Source organism: Amphiura filiformis, chromosome 19 (assembly GCF_039555335.1).
Source record: "Amphiura filiformis chromosome 19, Afil_fr2py, whole genome shotgun sequence".
In the NCBI taxonomy this organism is placed as follows: Eukaryota; Metazoa; Echinodermata; class Ophiuroidea; order Amphilepidida; family Amphiuridae; genus Amphiura; species Amphiura filiformis.
Genome location: NC_092646.1, coordinates 32,529,041 through 32,545,473, shown reverse-complemented (window position 1 = coordinate 32,545,473; position 16,433 = coordinate 32,529,041). Strand labels below are relative to the sequence as shown.

General features: G+C 37.1%; 1 protein-coding gene across 1 annotated transcript in view; it reads left to right on the top strand.

Moving 5' to 3' along the window:
• LOC140141615 (testis-expressed protein 11-like) overlaps positions 1–14,002 on the top strand; it is a 54,706-nt gene extending 40,704 nt beyond the window's left edge. Inside the window, exons 15-17 of the mRNA XM_072163527.1 lie at positions 3,405–3,557; positions 7,383–7,485; positions 13,863–14,002. Coding sequence (XP_072019628.1) covers positions 3,405–3,557; positions 7,383–7,485; positions 13,863–14,002 — 396 coding nt within the window. The remainder of the gene's footprint in view (positions 1–3,404; positions 3,558–7,382; positions 7,486–13,862) is intronic.
• Positions 14,003–16,433: the final 2,431 nt, after the last annotated feature.

Genomic DNA, 16,433 nt, shown 5'->3' with positions numbered 1-16,433 from the left:
TCAAGATATTGCACTTGCCGTGAGTTATTAGATTTAGCTCTCGAGCCTCATCGGCTCTCGAGCTAAATGCAATAACTCCACGGCGCGTGCGATTATCTTGACTAATGCATTGCACTCAGTTCATTATCCTTATCATAATGACATACCCTTGTCATCATCCATTAGGTTGCTTGGATCACTTTTGTACAAAAGTTGAGCTAAGTCTACATACTCGCCATTTATAACCTTGGTTTTCATTGTTTGCGGGACCGTACATCCCAAAGGACTGCAAACTGAAGTAAGAGGAGTAAACCCCAGTTGCTGCTGATAAACTTTGTCTGCCATAGCAGCTGATGTGTTAGCTACAAAATTAGAATCAACTGGCAAATTTGCTAAGTTTTGAGCCATTGGCGTAAATGTACAAGCCGCGCTTGCATTTACCGTATTGAGACCCAACCCGCTTTGCATTGGAACACTTGCCGAGGGAATAGGCATTGGGATATTTGATGCAAATGAATTACCATTTGTTGTTTGCACTTGCATCGGTACATTTATTGATTGTGATTGTGACAAAGGAATATTTGACTGCATTGGTATTGGATTATTGACATTTACATAAACATTCCTACGAATTAGCATTATTGGCATGTACTGGCATATTAGCATTCTCACTTATGTGATTATTACTCAGCCCCACTGTTCCGTTACCTGTTAGCAGCCTGTCCGCTGTTGACATGCCTTGAGCTGCTCTCGCCTGATCCAACAACATTTGCTGGTGCTGTACTGGAGGTACAACTTGTTCACCTTGGCCATGGTCTTGGTTAATTTCAATTTCAACTTCCTCCTCACCATCACGTTCTGTATTCATGACTGGTATAGGTCCCGGTATAGGCTGGTTAACGTGCTCAGGCTGGTTTGGGTTTATCAAATTCCTTATCGCAGCTGCCTGCGCTCTCGCTTGCCTCACGGCATTCCCCGATTTAACACTCGCCACTACCGCCGGTGCAGTGTTAATTGTTCTCAAATTTGCCTGTTTTTTGGCCTTTCTATTTATAGTTGACGACTTCCTTTTCCCCATGGCTTTGCGTCTTATACACGTACTTGTGAATGGTGTAAGCTTCCCTTTTTTCTTAAAGCTTAAACGATGGAGAATATTATTTGTGCAAATAAATTTTTTACGTCCTCCCGGTTGCTGGTCAACAAATGCAATGATCAAAATCTGCGATCTCCGTGGGCAAACCCATATGAAAGGATCGCTCTCATTGGCTGAAACTACGATGCTAAAATCGCAACCATGGAAAATCCCGGGGAATTCCGGTCTGACAAAATACGACCCGGAAGTATCTCTACTTGGGGTCAAATTGGTTGTCTAACTGTTTCACGAGTTAGAAAACTTTATTTTGCAACAGTTACAATCATACAGCATTTCTGTTAATAGAGGTTGTGCATATGACGTATCATACCGTAAATATGGCGAACTACTCAAATGCATTCAACAAAAGCATGATTGCAATCTACCACGACAGTTCGTCTCACACACATAACAAATGCACTACGATCAAATATGTTGATGACAACATTTGATTGAATGGACTGCACTGCGCCATAATTACGGTGAAGGACACCGGCTCAAATCTTTTGGAGCCAATCAATAAAAGCATGCAGGGCCTCTATAATGCGATACATTCATCTGATTGACCAATTAAAACACAGCCTATATATGAAGAGCTTATTTCCAAACCGTGTTAAGTCCACCCACCTTCAAAATTGAGATTTTGATGAAAATGGGTATTGAGTAACTAGGGCTATCCAGCAATGTGTTTGTTTTTTCCCAAAATTAGTCAAGTTCAGAAATATTGACACACAAAGTATCGATTTTTTTCCAAAACGTGTTAAGTCCAATCCAGTTTTGTAGCAAACTGTGTTAAGTCCACGAACACTGCCCTTATGGGCAGCTTGTAGGCAAGTAGCACGGCATAGGGCTTCCAATAGTTAATCGCCAACTTTCTTGTTTGGTCCTGAGACTAGTATACATGAATTTGGTCTGCATAAAAAGTTGTTGTTGTTGTTTTTGTTTTATATTAGTAGGCTTAGTTTGTATGGGATTTCTGAAATATTTGATAGATACCTCCAGAAAGACATGAATAGGTTGGGAAGGGGAAGAGGGAGAGGCTGTGATGGTAGAATTTATGTTTAGGATGGTGGTAGAGTTAGTTTTTGATATTATTATTTTGTATGATTATCAAAATGTGCTACTAAATTCAAGGTATAATTTTAAAGTTAAAGGTATAAAAAACTTAGGACTTAAAAACTTACGACTGTCAATATGAGATTAGGGTGGCAGCATGGGGAGGGGGAAATATTTGTGATAATGTGTTAAAACAAGTGGATATTTCAGGTCATCACTTATTGTCAGTGAAATGATGTTTATTTAATTCTGAGAAATGCAATTCAACTAAGTTTTGAATTTTGAACTATTTTAAACGTAGAATTTTGGTTAAAAAATGGGCAGCAGGAGGGGGTTCGAGGTGCAAGGTGTTTTGTGGCAAAATTGTGTTTTATAGTAGAGAGAATCACATTTTGTATGTTTCTAATAAATTTGTTATCTTTTAAGACTAGTTTGAGAAAAATATGGTTAGTTCTGTGTTACAGATACTATGTTTTGTGTCAAAATGTGTTAAGTCCATGCCAGAAATTGCGCTTTTGTGTCAAAACGTGTTAAGTCCATGCTATTTTTAAAACAAATTAATTCATTAAAAAAAATCAAAAGTCTCTAGATTTTAACTTAACATGTTTTTATGGTCCTATATATGTCACCTTAACTTCACTGTAATTTTATAGAAATCGAACTTTTTTTCATTGCCATAAAGAAAATTCCTGATTTTCTTCAAAGTGAATCTTGTGGACTTAACACGGTTTGGAAATAAGCTCTTCATATAAGCTCAATCCTTTTCAGCCCTACCATCATTCTAACCATGTTGTTGATAGGCTTGATATATGATAATAGCCTGCATAGCTCTTCATGTAACCGATCAGCAGGTATTACTTGTGGGTTAATTGACCATTTTAATAAATCTCATAATTTCTTGCGGTGAGACCCCAGATGCCTTCATATGATGTCACGCTGATGCATGCGCACATCATTTAGCAAACATTGTTACTGCGCATGGCAAGTCAATGTGACGCCAAATGATAACATCTGGGGTCTAACTGCATGAATTATGGGGTTTACTAAAAGGGTCAATTAACCCATGAGTACTACCTTCTTAAGCCAATCAGCAACATGGTAAGAATGGTGATAGGGCTGAAAAGGGCAATTTGTAATGTCAAAACGGTCCATATCCATGTGACACTTTGAACCTATTTTACAGTCCACATTATGCTAAATTTCAAATCTGTTTCCATTGGTCCAAATTACATTACAGAACAATGATAGTGCAGAGGCTCTCATCTGGTACAACTTCTCTCTTAACCTTTTCACAAGTGAAGATAATGGGGACATTACAGATGCAGAAAACTATGCAAAATTACAGCGCAATAGAGCGTCCTGCTTTCTTAACTTGGATCAGCTAGAAAAGGTATGTTCAATAAATATGTACACTTCAAAAGTGGGTGAGTTCTTTGCAAAACCGTAAAAATTTAGTGCTTACTATTATGCGCTTTTGAAAACATGAATTTGTACCAAAGTCCGACTCTTTACCAACTGAGCTAATTGCATTGAGACACAAATTTGCAGGTTATTTGTTCGTTTATAAATATCAATGATTTGCTCAAAACTTGTTAGTTACACTTTTGTGGATGGGCTCTTCATGTTTACACGTTTCGAAAGTGCTCGATAGTAAGCATCTAACCATCGAGTTTTTACGGTAGTGCCAATGTGCCAACAAATAGGAACTATTTCAGCTTCCTTTGTTCAAGGCTTAATTATTGTCAAAATTCCAGCTGGCCCGGTATTTTCAAATTATATGAATTAATTTGCCATTTGGCAGACACACTTGTCAGGAAACAAGGCATACAAAATTTGAACCTTTGTTGTTTTTTCTCTGTTTTTTTTTTTTTTTACTTTTTTATTTGAACGAGAGTGATTAATGAAATTATGAAACTTAATATGTGACACGATCTGGTCCATGGGGCCAAAGGAGGCATCTTTGAAAATTGAGTTACTGTAATTATTACATTATACATACAATAGGCGATCATTTACTGAAAACACCAAAGGTCTGGCATACTTGGTTCTAAAGTTACGAAGTTTTTTAATGTCTATTTTCTTATGTATTTTGTTGTTTTTTACTCCATATTTTTACCTTTATCTTAGTTTCAAATTTGCCGCCTTTGGCCCCCATGGACCAGATAAGGTCACATAATGCATCTGTCATTTTGAGAGTATCATCCTCATCCATCTATATATCTAAAATATATTCTTTTAGCAAATTATGTGGGCCACACATGCTTTAAGTACAGGTGAAAGCATCTGGTGAAGACATTCTCTGTCGACAAAAATTATGATTTTACACAGGCTAGGGTAGTTTTGTTCAAAAATCTTGCTTATATGTGCCCATACACCACAAACTGGTCGTAAAGTCAGCATTTTCCATTTTGAGATACAATCAAAAACAGTAATGGATTTCTATGTAAAATATATCAGGAATTTGACCTTTGATGAACCATAATGTCCGATGAAGCTTGTTGAGGTGTCATTTTAAAGCTGAAAATGCATTCTTTCAAAATCTGCAATAAACAGAAAATGACCTAGAGCCGACTTTACTACCATTTCGTGGTGGATGGTCACATATTGGCTGAAGAAAATATTATGAAACATTTATTATTTTTATTAATATTATTATTTCAAAGAACTTAATAAAGTGCATTTCCCATGGACCAATGCGCTGTACAAAGAAAATAAAAATACATCAAAAATACACAGCATGGCATTAAGAACAACAATATAACACAATGTGGTAAAATATACTCCTAATTACTTCAAAAATTTGATTAAAACAGATATGCGCAGCAATCTGAAGCACAATTAGAATAATTAAAAATACACAGTGTCAATACCAAAAATACACAGCATGGCAATATATCACAACGTGGTAAAATATATTCCTAATTACATCAAAAAATTTGATTAAAACCGATACGCGCAGCAATCTGAAGCACAATTAGAATAGTTAAAAAGACACTTGAACCCAATTAGGGACATATATCATTATAAAATACATATTACTATCTGTACACAACAGGAGTGACCCAGCAAACACAAAAACGTTTTAAAAATGTTTTAAATAAGTTATATTTTGGCTTTTGGTTTAGGTAAATACGTTTTAATAATATTAAAATGTCGGGTTATATAAAGGTCATGATAACGTTTTAAAACGTTTTGTATGAAAACACACTACAACAATATTTTTTAAATGTTTTCAAAAAATGTTATTTTAAACTATTTTTGCAAACATTTTCGCCAAAATATTTTGTCAATACTTAAATAACATTATGTTAAAATATTTGAACCCAGCAAACACAGAAATGTTCTTAAAATGTTCTTTTCAAAATCTTTTAATAACATTTAAATGTTGGGTTATATAAAGGTCATGAAAACGTTTTTAAAACGTTATTGCAAATATTTTGGGCAAACATTTTTCGCATAAAATATTTTTTCAACTCCCCAAAATAACATTCTGTTTAGAATGTTTTGTATCAAGTTTTCAAGAATGTTTTTGGAATGTTATTAAGGTGGCTGTGTACTCTCAGATATGCATGTAGTAAAAGTGCAATAACTTTGTAATTATTCGCGCAAGATATGTAAAAGTATACATTTTTATGAAGGCAAGACATCAATAAATCTTAATATAAATACAGATTTGGGGTAAAAACAACAATTATGAAGAAAATCACAAAAAGTGAGTTTTTGGCAATATTTGTTAGGTACATCATAACAAAAAACACTCTTTCCAAAATATTTTATTTTGTTTTTAGCTCAATCTTGAGGCTCCATTCCAAAAAACGGTTTTTTATTTTTTTGATATTGGCCTTATTTTTTGAGATATTGACCATATAAGGCATCAAATTGAACTTTTTAAAATTAACAAACGCCTATTTGCACAAAATGATGCCTAAAATCATAAATAGACCAAAATATAAAAAAATGAGAAAACCGTTTCTTGAGCCGATCATGCTTTTTACGATGATCATATTTGCTTACCTATAGATGTTGTATTTATTGAGTTATCGTGTACCTAAATCGTCATTTTACCGAGAAAATGAACATTGAAATAATGGCCGTTGAAGTTTAAAGTGGTCACATTATGCACTTTCATCGAATCTTACAGGAGAATGCGGCAGTTTTCGCTTTTTCTACCTTATATAACGTGAACATCGGGTAAATCCACAGCCCTTGAGAGGTTTGAGTAAATCCATTCATAACTTGATATTTAAATCGGGGGAAAGAACTTGAAAAAAACCCACATTTTATCAGCTAAAACGGAGCCATTTGACCGCTAGGTTTTTGTGAAATCAGTGCTTCCGTGGAAAGCTTCCATAAGATGCGCCACAAGATGTAGATACGCTGCTATGCATATGTAGCGATTTGTGCGTTAACAAATTGCGCGACACGCGAACGCGATGCGCTGGTTATGCTGCTGCGTGTACCCTGCTGGTACAACAAAGATTTTCTTTCCTTTTCAATTTCAAATACGAGTGGAATAGTGAAATAAAATCCTTAAAATATTGCAGTTGGAGTTTACAAATCTGGATTTTCATTCCTTGTATTTATAAAAAACATAACAAAGTACAAACTTATCAAAAAAGCTCAATTTTGCGAAAGAAACCATGTCTAGAGTACACAGCCGCGTTAAAACGTTTTTATACCCTTTATATAACCCGACATTTAAACGTTTTCTATAAATTATTTCTGTTTGCTGAGCAGTAGATTATCAAAAAATGTTTTTTAAGGTAAAGAAAACGTTTGATACTCTTAAGATACCCTTTATATAACCCGACATTTAAACGTTTTCTGACAACCTTTTATAACCTTTTGCGAATGATGTCGAAAACGTTTTGTGTTTGCTGGGTGAATATCTATAAAGAGGTCTATGAAAATACAAAATGGTAAAAAACCAAAAAACATAACAAAGACCTAATATTTTGGAAAAAGATACGTTTTTAAAAGTTTCTTAAAAGATTGCACATTAGGAATCTTGCGCAAATTGGTAGGCAAATTGTTCCATAACCTAGGTCCTTGAACAGAAAAAGATTTATCCCCATAAGATCTTTTTTGTTTATGTGCTTCAAAGTGGCAATGCATAGAAAACATGATTTTTAATTTCTAGATGGTCTTCATGGGAATCTCTCAAATGAGTCCCCCAAATTACTTATTTTGTGTTTTCTTTTTCGTAATAAACTAGGCAGAAGAGGCAGCGCAAGAAGCAGAGAAGCATGATCCTGACAGTGCCTTGACACAGTATATGTGCTTCAAAGTGGCAATGCATAGAAAGCATGATGAGAGAGGTGTGTCCATGAACGAAAAAGATAACAGACCAATTGCAATCAGTCAAATCTCAGCATTACCCGATAATGAGGGCCGATTGTTCCATGAAATGCAACAGGCAAAACTGCTATAGTCCGTCAACTCAGAAGTACAAAGTAAATCTGTGGCATCGGGGGTTGATGCTTTGCGTCACGTACGTACTGCGTATTAAAAATGTGGTGCATAAAGAGCGTGGTGCACTCAGCAAGTTCAAATCGGGCAGCAGTTGGCGCACCAAAGAAGCATTTACACAGGCATTTTACTGAAATGATTATTCTCGTACCTCCAGTCTAATTACTTTGCATGCAAAGCTCTATTGCATATACGCGAAGATGGAACAATCGGCTCTCTTGAATATATGAGAATTCACAGCATGCAAAACACAGGGACTTTGGCTGGTTGAGATTGGTCTAGTTGTCTGTGGGTATATCATTAAAGTATATAATTATTTCTGTTATCATTTTCTGTGCAAGTGATGGTAGCTCGACTCGGCAGCTCTCGTACCCCTGCACTGGTTCCATGTGTCCGTGTGTATTCATGCTCGTCAGATACCTCACGAAATATGGGGTGATGTATGTTGATGAAACGCGATTTGCAAAATAGACAAGAAAGAAGTCATTTTTCAAAACACATTTGCAAAATTGTAAAAAAGAATTTCCAGAGCAAGTCATGCTAACCCGTGCAACCAAAGAAAATGCAGACCTGAAACTTTTCCCCTTTTTAGCTGATTCCCTCTTTTTTTAGTCCTAAAATTTACACATTTTCTTTTATTTTCAGCCCAATTTGATCCATTTTCCCCAAATTGTACACTGTTTTTCCAGCATTTTTGGAGCATTTTCAGCTTTTTCCCTCTTTTTATAAGTTTCAGGTCTGAAAATGGGCACTAAAGATTTTCCCTATGCCCTTACCATGCTCATATGACTATGACCTGATACACAGGGGAAAGAAGAACCATGCATTGCACATTAGAACACTTTAACATGAAATTAGACCTAAAAAATTGGTGTAACATAAAAAAGAAATTAGGATAGGTCGGTTTAAGCTGTAAATTGCGTATGATAAAGGCCTTTGATTTTTTTTTTTTTAATTTTCTTTTTTTTTTTTTAATTTTTAAAATTAATATTTTTGCAAAAAATAAGAAAATATTTTTTGTGGCCTCACGGAGGGGCCACATATAGGCATGTACTTTGTGAAAAGCTTCTAATTTCACTCTTGCTAGATTTACTCCTTAATTGTTTTGCTAAAATTATGCCCAGCTCAGAAATAAAACCACAATATGCTAGGATTTTATTTTATTATTGTTTTCTGATATGCACGGGATAAAATGATGTGTGTATATTCTTTGTTTAAAATACAAAATTAATGGACTTATAAAAACACCAAATAACCCGTGACCTTTGTATGGTTTAAACCAGTTTACCGCCTCTTAGAACGCGATAGACGGTGACATTTGACCATTCTAATTATGTATGTTTTGAACATGTTTGCACATGAACTAGTTGTTTACAGTGTGAAGAATCTACAACATGCTCATCTATCAGGGCACAGTTCTTTAACCCCAATACATTTGTGCATTCATTGAATGACCTTTGAAAATGTGAGTACAAAAAGTCATACTTTGCAACTTAAGGTCAAATTTTGCACTATGATTGTTTAATTGAGGTTATTGATAATATGCCACTGGAATGAGGCCATTGTGGTCCATAGTGATTGCACACGGTGCACCTAATCCTTAAACCAACACCAATTAATTATAGTTGACCAACACAACCACTGACCAATCATGAAATCACTAATTGGTTTATGTCTTTATGTGCTTGAATCGACTGCTAACTGATTGTGACCAAAGATATTAGAAGCTCAGTATCTTTGTGGTGACTATCTCTGATAAAAAACATTAATTAACGAAAATCAGTTCTGGTCAGCAGAGAAAGGAATAAATTCGGAAGACATGACTGTGTTGAAGGTCAGAAGTGTATTTGCAAAAATAATATTCATTGTAATGCCTAACTGCTGGGAAGGTTTCCTAGCAAGGTTAAGTGAAAGAAACCCCACTGGCTATTTTGTCTGTTTAAAATAGAGTTCCATGACGTAATTTTGTTATTTATTAATTAATTTTTAGCAGAATTAATAACATAAAAATGGGCAGTGCCCGTTTCATGAAGAATAACGATCGATCTTACCCTTGATTTAACAGGCCTGTCAATTTCTTGGTATTGTTTGATATGAAAGGAGGGTATGATTGTTTTGTATTAGCTTAAGTATTTCCTAGCCTCTCTTAGCCACATGGTTGGCTACAAAAGACACAGAGTATACCTTAGGATAAACTGGCATGAGTGCGCCGACCCCAAGTTTTCAACATTTCAGGATTGTTTCTGGACGCAGGTCGGGTGAAAAAACGAAATTACGTTTACATGACTTTGTCGAAATTCGTCGTGTGACAAGAATGAGTGTATAGATGACTAGGGGGAAGCTTACTTATTTGTGTCTTCTAGTTATCCATCATATACCCTAGGCCCTGCATAACGAAATTCAACAATATTCAATATCCAAAGCAATATCCTCACTAGGTCCCAAAACAGAACTCCGACCACACATAATCGCAAATTGACACGAAAGCTTCATTCCATGAAGCATTTCTCTCAGATTTGATCATCTTCTACTCTTCCCTAAAAAATCATTATAATACCAAATCTAATCACCATGGAATTCACCATATCCCGTCCAGCTCACATTGGGCGCCACATTCCTTTTTTAAAGGAATTTTTATTTAGGCCTTGGAATGCAAACATAGCAACATAGGCAGATAACTTACTTATTACTTATCGCCTTTCACCCCTTCCCGGGGTATAGGCCGCCAACAAGTGTTCTCCAGATCTGCCTGTCTTGGGCTTTGACTTCAATCTCACTCCAGCTGTATCCCATCTTTTTAGTGTCAGTCTGTAAGTCCCTTCGCCAACTGTTTCTTGGTCGGCCTATACTCCGCTTTCCCTGAGGGTTCCAGGTGAGTGCCTGTCTTGTTGTGTTACTTCTTGGTTTCCTAAGCGTATGTCCTATCCAACTCCATCTCCTTCTGCCTATTGTTTCTTTCACTGGTTCTTGATGGGATTTCTTCCACAAGTCAGAATTACTGATCTTGTCTGGCCAATGTATCTGGACAAGTCGTCTTAATCACCTATGTATAAATGTCTGCACTTTGTGTGTATTGCTCTTCGTCATTCTCCATGTCTCCGCACCATACAACAGTACTGATTTGACTATTGCATTGAAAAGCCTGAGTTTTGCGCCAGACAATAGTTTTGAGTTCCAGATATTTTTAAGCTGCATGAATGATGTTCTTGCCTTTCCAATCCTAGCCTTAACATCGGCATCTGAGCCTCCTTTCTTATCAATGATGCTGCCAAGGTATGTAAATGACTCTACCTCTTCCAGAGCAGCACCCTCCAATGTAACTGGTTCAGTACTACTTGCATTTACTTTCATTACTTTTGTTTTCCCTTTGTGTATATTGAGTCCTGTTGAATGTGAGATGGCTGCAAGTGTGTTGGTCTTATCTTGCATCTGATGTCTAGTATGCGACAGTAATGCCAGGTCATCAGCAAAATCCAGGTCCTCTAGTTGTTCCCACAATGTCCACTGAACTCCATTTCTTTTCTGTTTCGTTGTTGTCTTCATTATCCAGTCGATGACTAGAAGAAACAGGAAAGGGGAGAGCAGACATCCTTGCCTGACACCAGTTTTCACTTCAAATTGTCTGGTGAACTGCCCTTCGTGTAAGACCCTGCAGCGAATACCATCATAGCTATTTTTTATTAGATTGACTAGTTTGGTGGGTATGCCATAGTGTCGTAGAAGTTGCCAAAGAGTCTCTCTGTTCACACTGTCAAATGCTTTCTCGTAATCAACAAAGTTTACATATATTGATGAATTCCATTCTAAGGATTGCTCTATTATGATACCAAGAGTTGCAATCTGGTCTATACAAGATCGGTTCTTGCGAAAACCTGCTTGTTGATCTCTAAGTTGTGGATCCACTGCATTTTTAATTCTTTCGAGGATGACTCTGTTGAAAACTTTTCCAGGCACTGACAGGAGTGTAATTCCTCTGTAGTTAGCGCAATTACTGAGATCTCCTTTCTTTGGGAGTTTGATGAGGTAGCCTTCCTTCCAGTCTGATGGAACTTTGTCTTCATCCCAGATTTTTCCAAACAGTGTGTACAATAGCTCAGTTGTGGTGTCAATATCTGCCTTGAGTGCTTCAGCAGGGATATCATCAGGTCCTGTTGCTTTACCATTTTTCAGATGGAGGATTGCCTTTCTGATTTCAAATTTACTTGGTCTTTCACAGTTGATGTTGAGATCTGATTTTGCTGGTTCAATGTCTGGTGGATTTGGTGGTGTTGGTCTGTTGAGCAACTCCTCAAAATGTTCAGCCCATCTGTCCAGTTGCTGTTCCTTGTCCAAAATTTTTGTCCCTGTCTTGTCTTTCACTGGTCGTTCCGGTTTACTATATTTGCCTGCCAACCTTCTTGTAGTGTCATAAAGATGTTTCATATTTCCATTGTTTGCTGCAGCCTCTGCTTCATCTGCCATCTTATCTATGTACTTCCTCTTATCAGCTTTGATGCTTTTCTTAACCTCCCTGTTTGCCCTTGCATATTCTTCCTTTGCCAAAGCCTTTGACTGTCTAGTACGGCTATTATTCACAACTGATTTCTTCTGTTTCCTTACTTCTAGCTTCTTAAGTGTTTGCGCTGTAATCCAGTCTTTCTGCTGATGCTTCTTGTGTCCCACTACTTCTTTACAAGTAGATGTTATTGTCTCTTTGATGCTTTGCCACTGGTTTTCAACGGTATTTTCTTCTTCATGGTGTAAATCCTGCAATGCCTGAAACCTGTTGGAAAGTTTCAAGCCAAAGTCTTTTCTTGTTTGTTCATCTTTCAGGAGGTCTACATTGTACTTCTGTCTCTTTATAGTTGTTTCCTTGTGCTTCTTTAACTTGAGTTGTATTTTGGCAATCAGTAAGTGATGATCTGATGCTACATCTGCCCCTCTTTTCACTCTTACATCTTGTAATGATCTTCTAAACTTCTTGCCAATGCAGAAGTGGTCAATTTGATTTTCAGTCTTGTGGTCTGGTGATACCCATGTTGCCTTGTGGATTCTCTTGTGTGGAAAGACGCTGCCTCCTATTACAAATTTATTTAATGCACATGTGTTGAGAAACCTCTCTCCATTTTCGCTCATATCTCCAATTCCATGTCTTCCCATAATATCCTCATAACCAGTGTTGTCATTTCCAATTTTTGCATTAAAATCTCCCATGATGATGTTGACATCTTTCTCTGAGCACTTGTCTAGGACACTCTGCATATGATCATAAAATTCTTCCTTGACTTCGTCCTCACTCTCATTCGTTGGTGAGTAACACTGTATAACATTCAACTTGATTTTCTTCTCTGTTGTCCTGAATGCAGCCCTGATAATTCTTGATCCATGAGCTTCCCAACCTATTAGTGAGTTCTGAGCCTGTTTAGAAAGCATAAATCCAACGCCCTCTGTGTGATGGGCATCATCATTTTCATGCCCTGAGTAGAGCAGTAGTTCCCCGCTTATCAGTCTTTTCTGTCCTGATTGAATCCATCTGGTTTCACTTAAACCAAGCAATGTGATCTTATAGTTTTGCATTTCTGCTGCTATTTGAGCTGTTTTGCCAGTCTGATACATAGTCTGAACATTCCATGTTCCAATATTAATTGTGTTCCTGGTTGAGAGAAGGGAATCAACCGTGCAGCTTCCGGATACTTCCAGCTTTCACTACGCAGCCATAAATCTTCCAGTTGGAGAACCTTCCTCTTCCAAGATAGTTTCTCTAAGTTCACTTGTTAACGCTTTCTGTAGCCAAAAGATTTTTCACAGGGCAGGGTAGCTAACCCCACGCCCAACCGCTATATAAATTATCCTGAGCAAGCGGAACCCAGTCGTCTCTCCCTATCTGCCTGCTCTTTGGTGAGCAGTTACCGGGGTGCACCACTTGGAGGAAGGAACTAGACATTTGCACAGTCCTTAAGCTATACAGTACCAAGGTAGGGATTTATGATGTAAGACCCTCCTTTCCGCATTGCGGCTAGGTACCCGCCCACTCAAGGAGTAGCTGGTTGCGCGTGACTGTGCCATTTCACACCCATAGGCAGATAAGCCAGAGAAAAACTCTGGACATACTTACCTGTGTGGGAACTTGGACACCAGACCTGCATTTTGCAAGTTACATTATGCACATGTAATCTCACTCTGTGTCAGTGTAAAGTGATCTGAACTGTTCCTCACTTCTATATCATATTTGCCTGTATTTTTACAGCAATAGAATGCATAGAGAAGCTGTGCCAAGTGACAAAAGATACAACAACCAGTAAAGTAATGAATGAAGAGGAAATACTCAGCTTGATTTGTTTGGCTGCTCAGCTGGCTATGAAGGTAAATGAAAATATGTGTGTTTGAGCGAATTTTCGTATATTTTTTCTTTATGTTACGTCATAATGAATGACTAGGGTGTGTGTTGGGGCGTGTTAGTGTTTGGTTGACACTTCAGGTTGGTAGCACCATGCAGCACACACGCTTTTTTTCATAATTTTTTTTTTAATGTGTATGTTAAAATGTTTTTGCCTCTGTCGGTTATCCAGGGTGGGTTTTTGATTGCTTGTTCGGGGGAGGAAAGGATTCAATCATTGGTTGACATGAGGTAGAAAGCCATGGGCCAATGTATGTTCTACATATTTTTTCCAAAATATACTCATGATGCAGTCATGTCTACAGTAGAATTCACCACGACCTTTGCAGGACTTAAACCCCATTAAAAGCTATTAAACCAAGATAACCCTCATTGAAAACAACTCAACTATGTTACATCAGATCTTCTCTGGTTAAATCCACACACACACATGTGTCTGTTTTACCTGTGCAATGAGCTGGTATTATAGTTTCAGTTGGGTGAACGATTATAAAGCAAACGCAAGGTAACAATTACTGTGTGGCCTTTGTTCACGAAATAATACTGTGCATATTGTTAACCACATTCTTGAAAATGAGAAACATATATTGGCTGTGGGCGTAACACGGTTTGGAAATAATTTCTTCATATTTTTTGGTGTTATCTGTCGCTTACATACCCTTCCTAAAACACCAAAGTGCGAATATTTCCAAACCCCTAAATTAGCAAAAAATTTAGGACATGTTACAAAACTATATTTTCTAGAATTTCAGAAGAGTACTTTTAATATTGGCCGGTTATTTTTCACACAGCGACGTTAACTAGGCAATGTGCTATTACCTATAACATACACTAAAACACCAAAGTGCGAATATATCCAAACATCTAAATTAGCTAAAAATTTAGGACATGTTACAAAACTATATTTTCTAGAATTTTAGAAGAGTAGTTTTAATATTGGCCGGTTATTTTTCACACAGCGACGTTAACTAGGCAATTACCCATACTTCTAACATGCGTTATTTGTAGAGGTTACGTGTCAATGGTAAGAGCACTGTGTCTTGTGTATAGGAAACGGACAGTAACTGCAGTATGTATTTGTGGAGTTTGAGTTTTCATAACCGGCTCCTACTGCAATTATTTTCTTTTTGGCTTCCCCATTGTATTTAGTTTATTTGACAAATTTGATGCTTATGTCTCTAATTTATTGGGCTATTCCATTTAAAATCCACACTTTCCCCTTGGAAGATTTTTGAAATATCTTCCACAGAATTCATACACTCTGACATGTCTGAGAAAGATTCAACCTGGATGTTACACAGAGGGAGGGTGAGTTTCAAATAGAGTTGCTTAATGTGCAATTCCATTTGAAATTCATACTCCCCTTGTGGAAGGTATTTCCAAAATCATCCACAGGTGGAGTGTGGACTTTTATATGGATTAGCCCAGTTATCATGGGTTGCATTTTATCATTGCAGGGTAAAAATCATGATGTAGGCATACAGGCTCTGGAGAAGGTAGCTGAAATGTCTCCTGATCATCAGCAAGTACTTACATCATTAAGGTATAAAGTTTGTAAAGTTGAATAGCCTGGGAGGGTTTTAGTAGAAATGAGGGCTTGGGGATGTGCCCCAGATTCGGGTGCATTTTCAGGAATTTAGTTTAGACTTGAATGCATTTTCAGCCATTTTGGTTTATTGACGGCCCTCAATTTCATGAAAATTTGGTTTAAGAAAGGGCGTTTTTAAAAATGTTCTTGTAAAAGTGTCAATTTGTCATTGTCTTTTAGAAACATTTACCAAAAAGGGTCTGTTTTTGGTTAAATTTGGTTTAGAAATTCTCGTAAAAATGCCAATTTGTCATTGTTATTTAGATAAATTTGCAAAAAATTACCAAAAATTTGTATTATTTGGGGTGTGTTTTTTCCAAATTTGGTTTAAAGTCAGGTAGTTTTTTTTTTTATTCCCAGCCCCGCACATCCCTACCCAAACCAAAGTTGAGGACCCCCTCTGGGTGAATAGCATTAGGGTGGGGCGCTCCTGTCAGTGAAAAAAAATATGTTGAGTTTGGTTCAATGTATTATAGTGCCCCCTCTTGCACTAGTGCTTGATTGGACTTGCATAGTGACTCAGGGTGGTGGAGTGGCCTGTGTTGTGCCTGTAACCTGTTGCTGTTTTCTTTTCTCCCCACATATGAGTTGCTGTGTGATTCCAATCTCTATGTACCCGGTCAACTTCTTGCAATATTGTGTATGTGTAATAGTATGTTTAAAGTTAGGAAATGTACTGGGGATAGAGCCTTTTCAGTTACTGCCCCAAGGTTTTGGAATGGCTTACCATCTACAATCAAGAATGCCATCAGCCTGCATGGACTCATTTAAGTCATTGATCATGTTGATCAAAACTCACTTATTTCCATAATTTTTGCTGCCTTTGCTTTTTG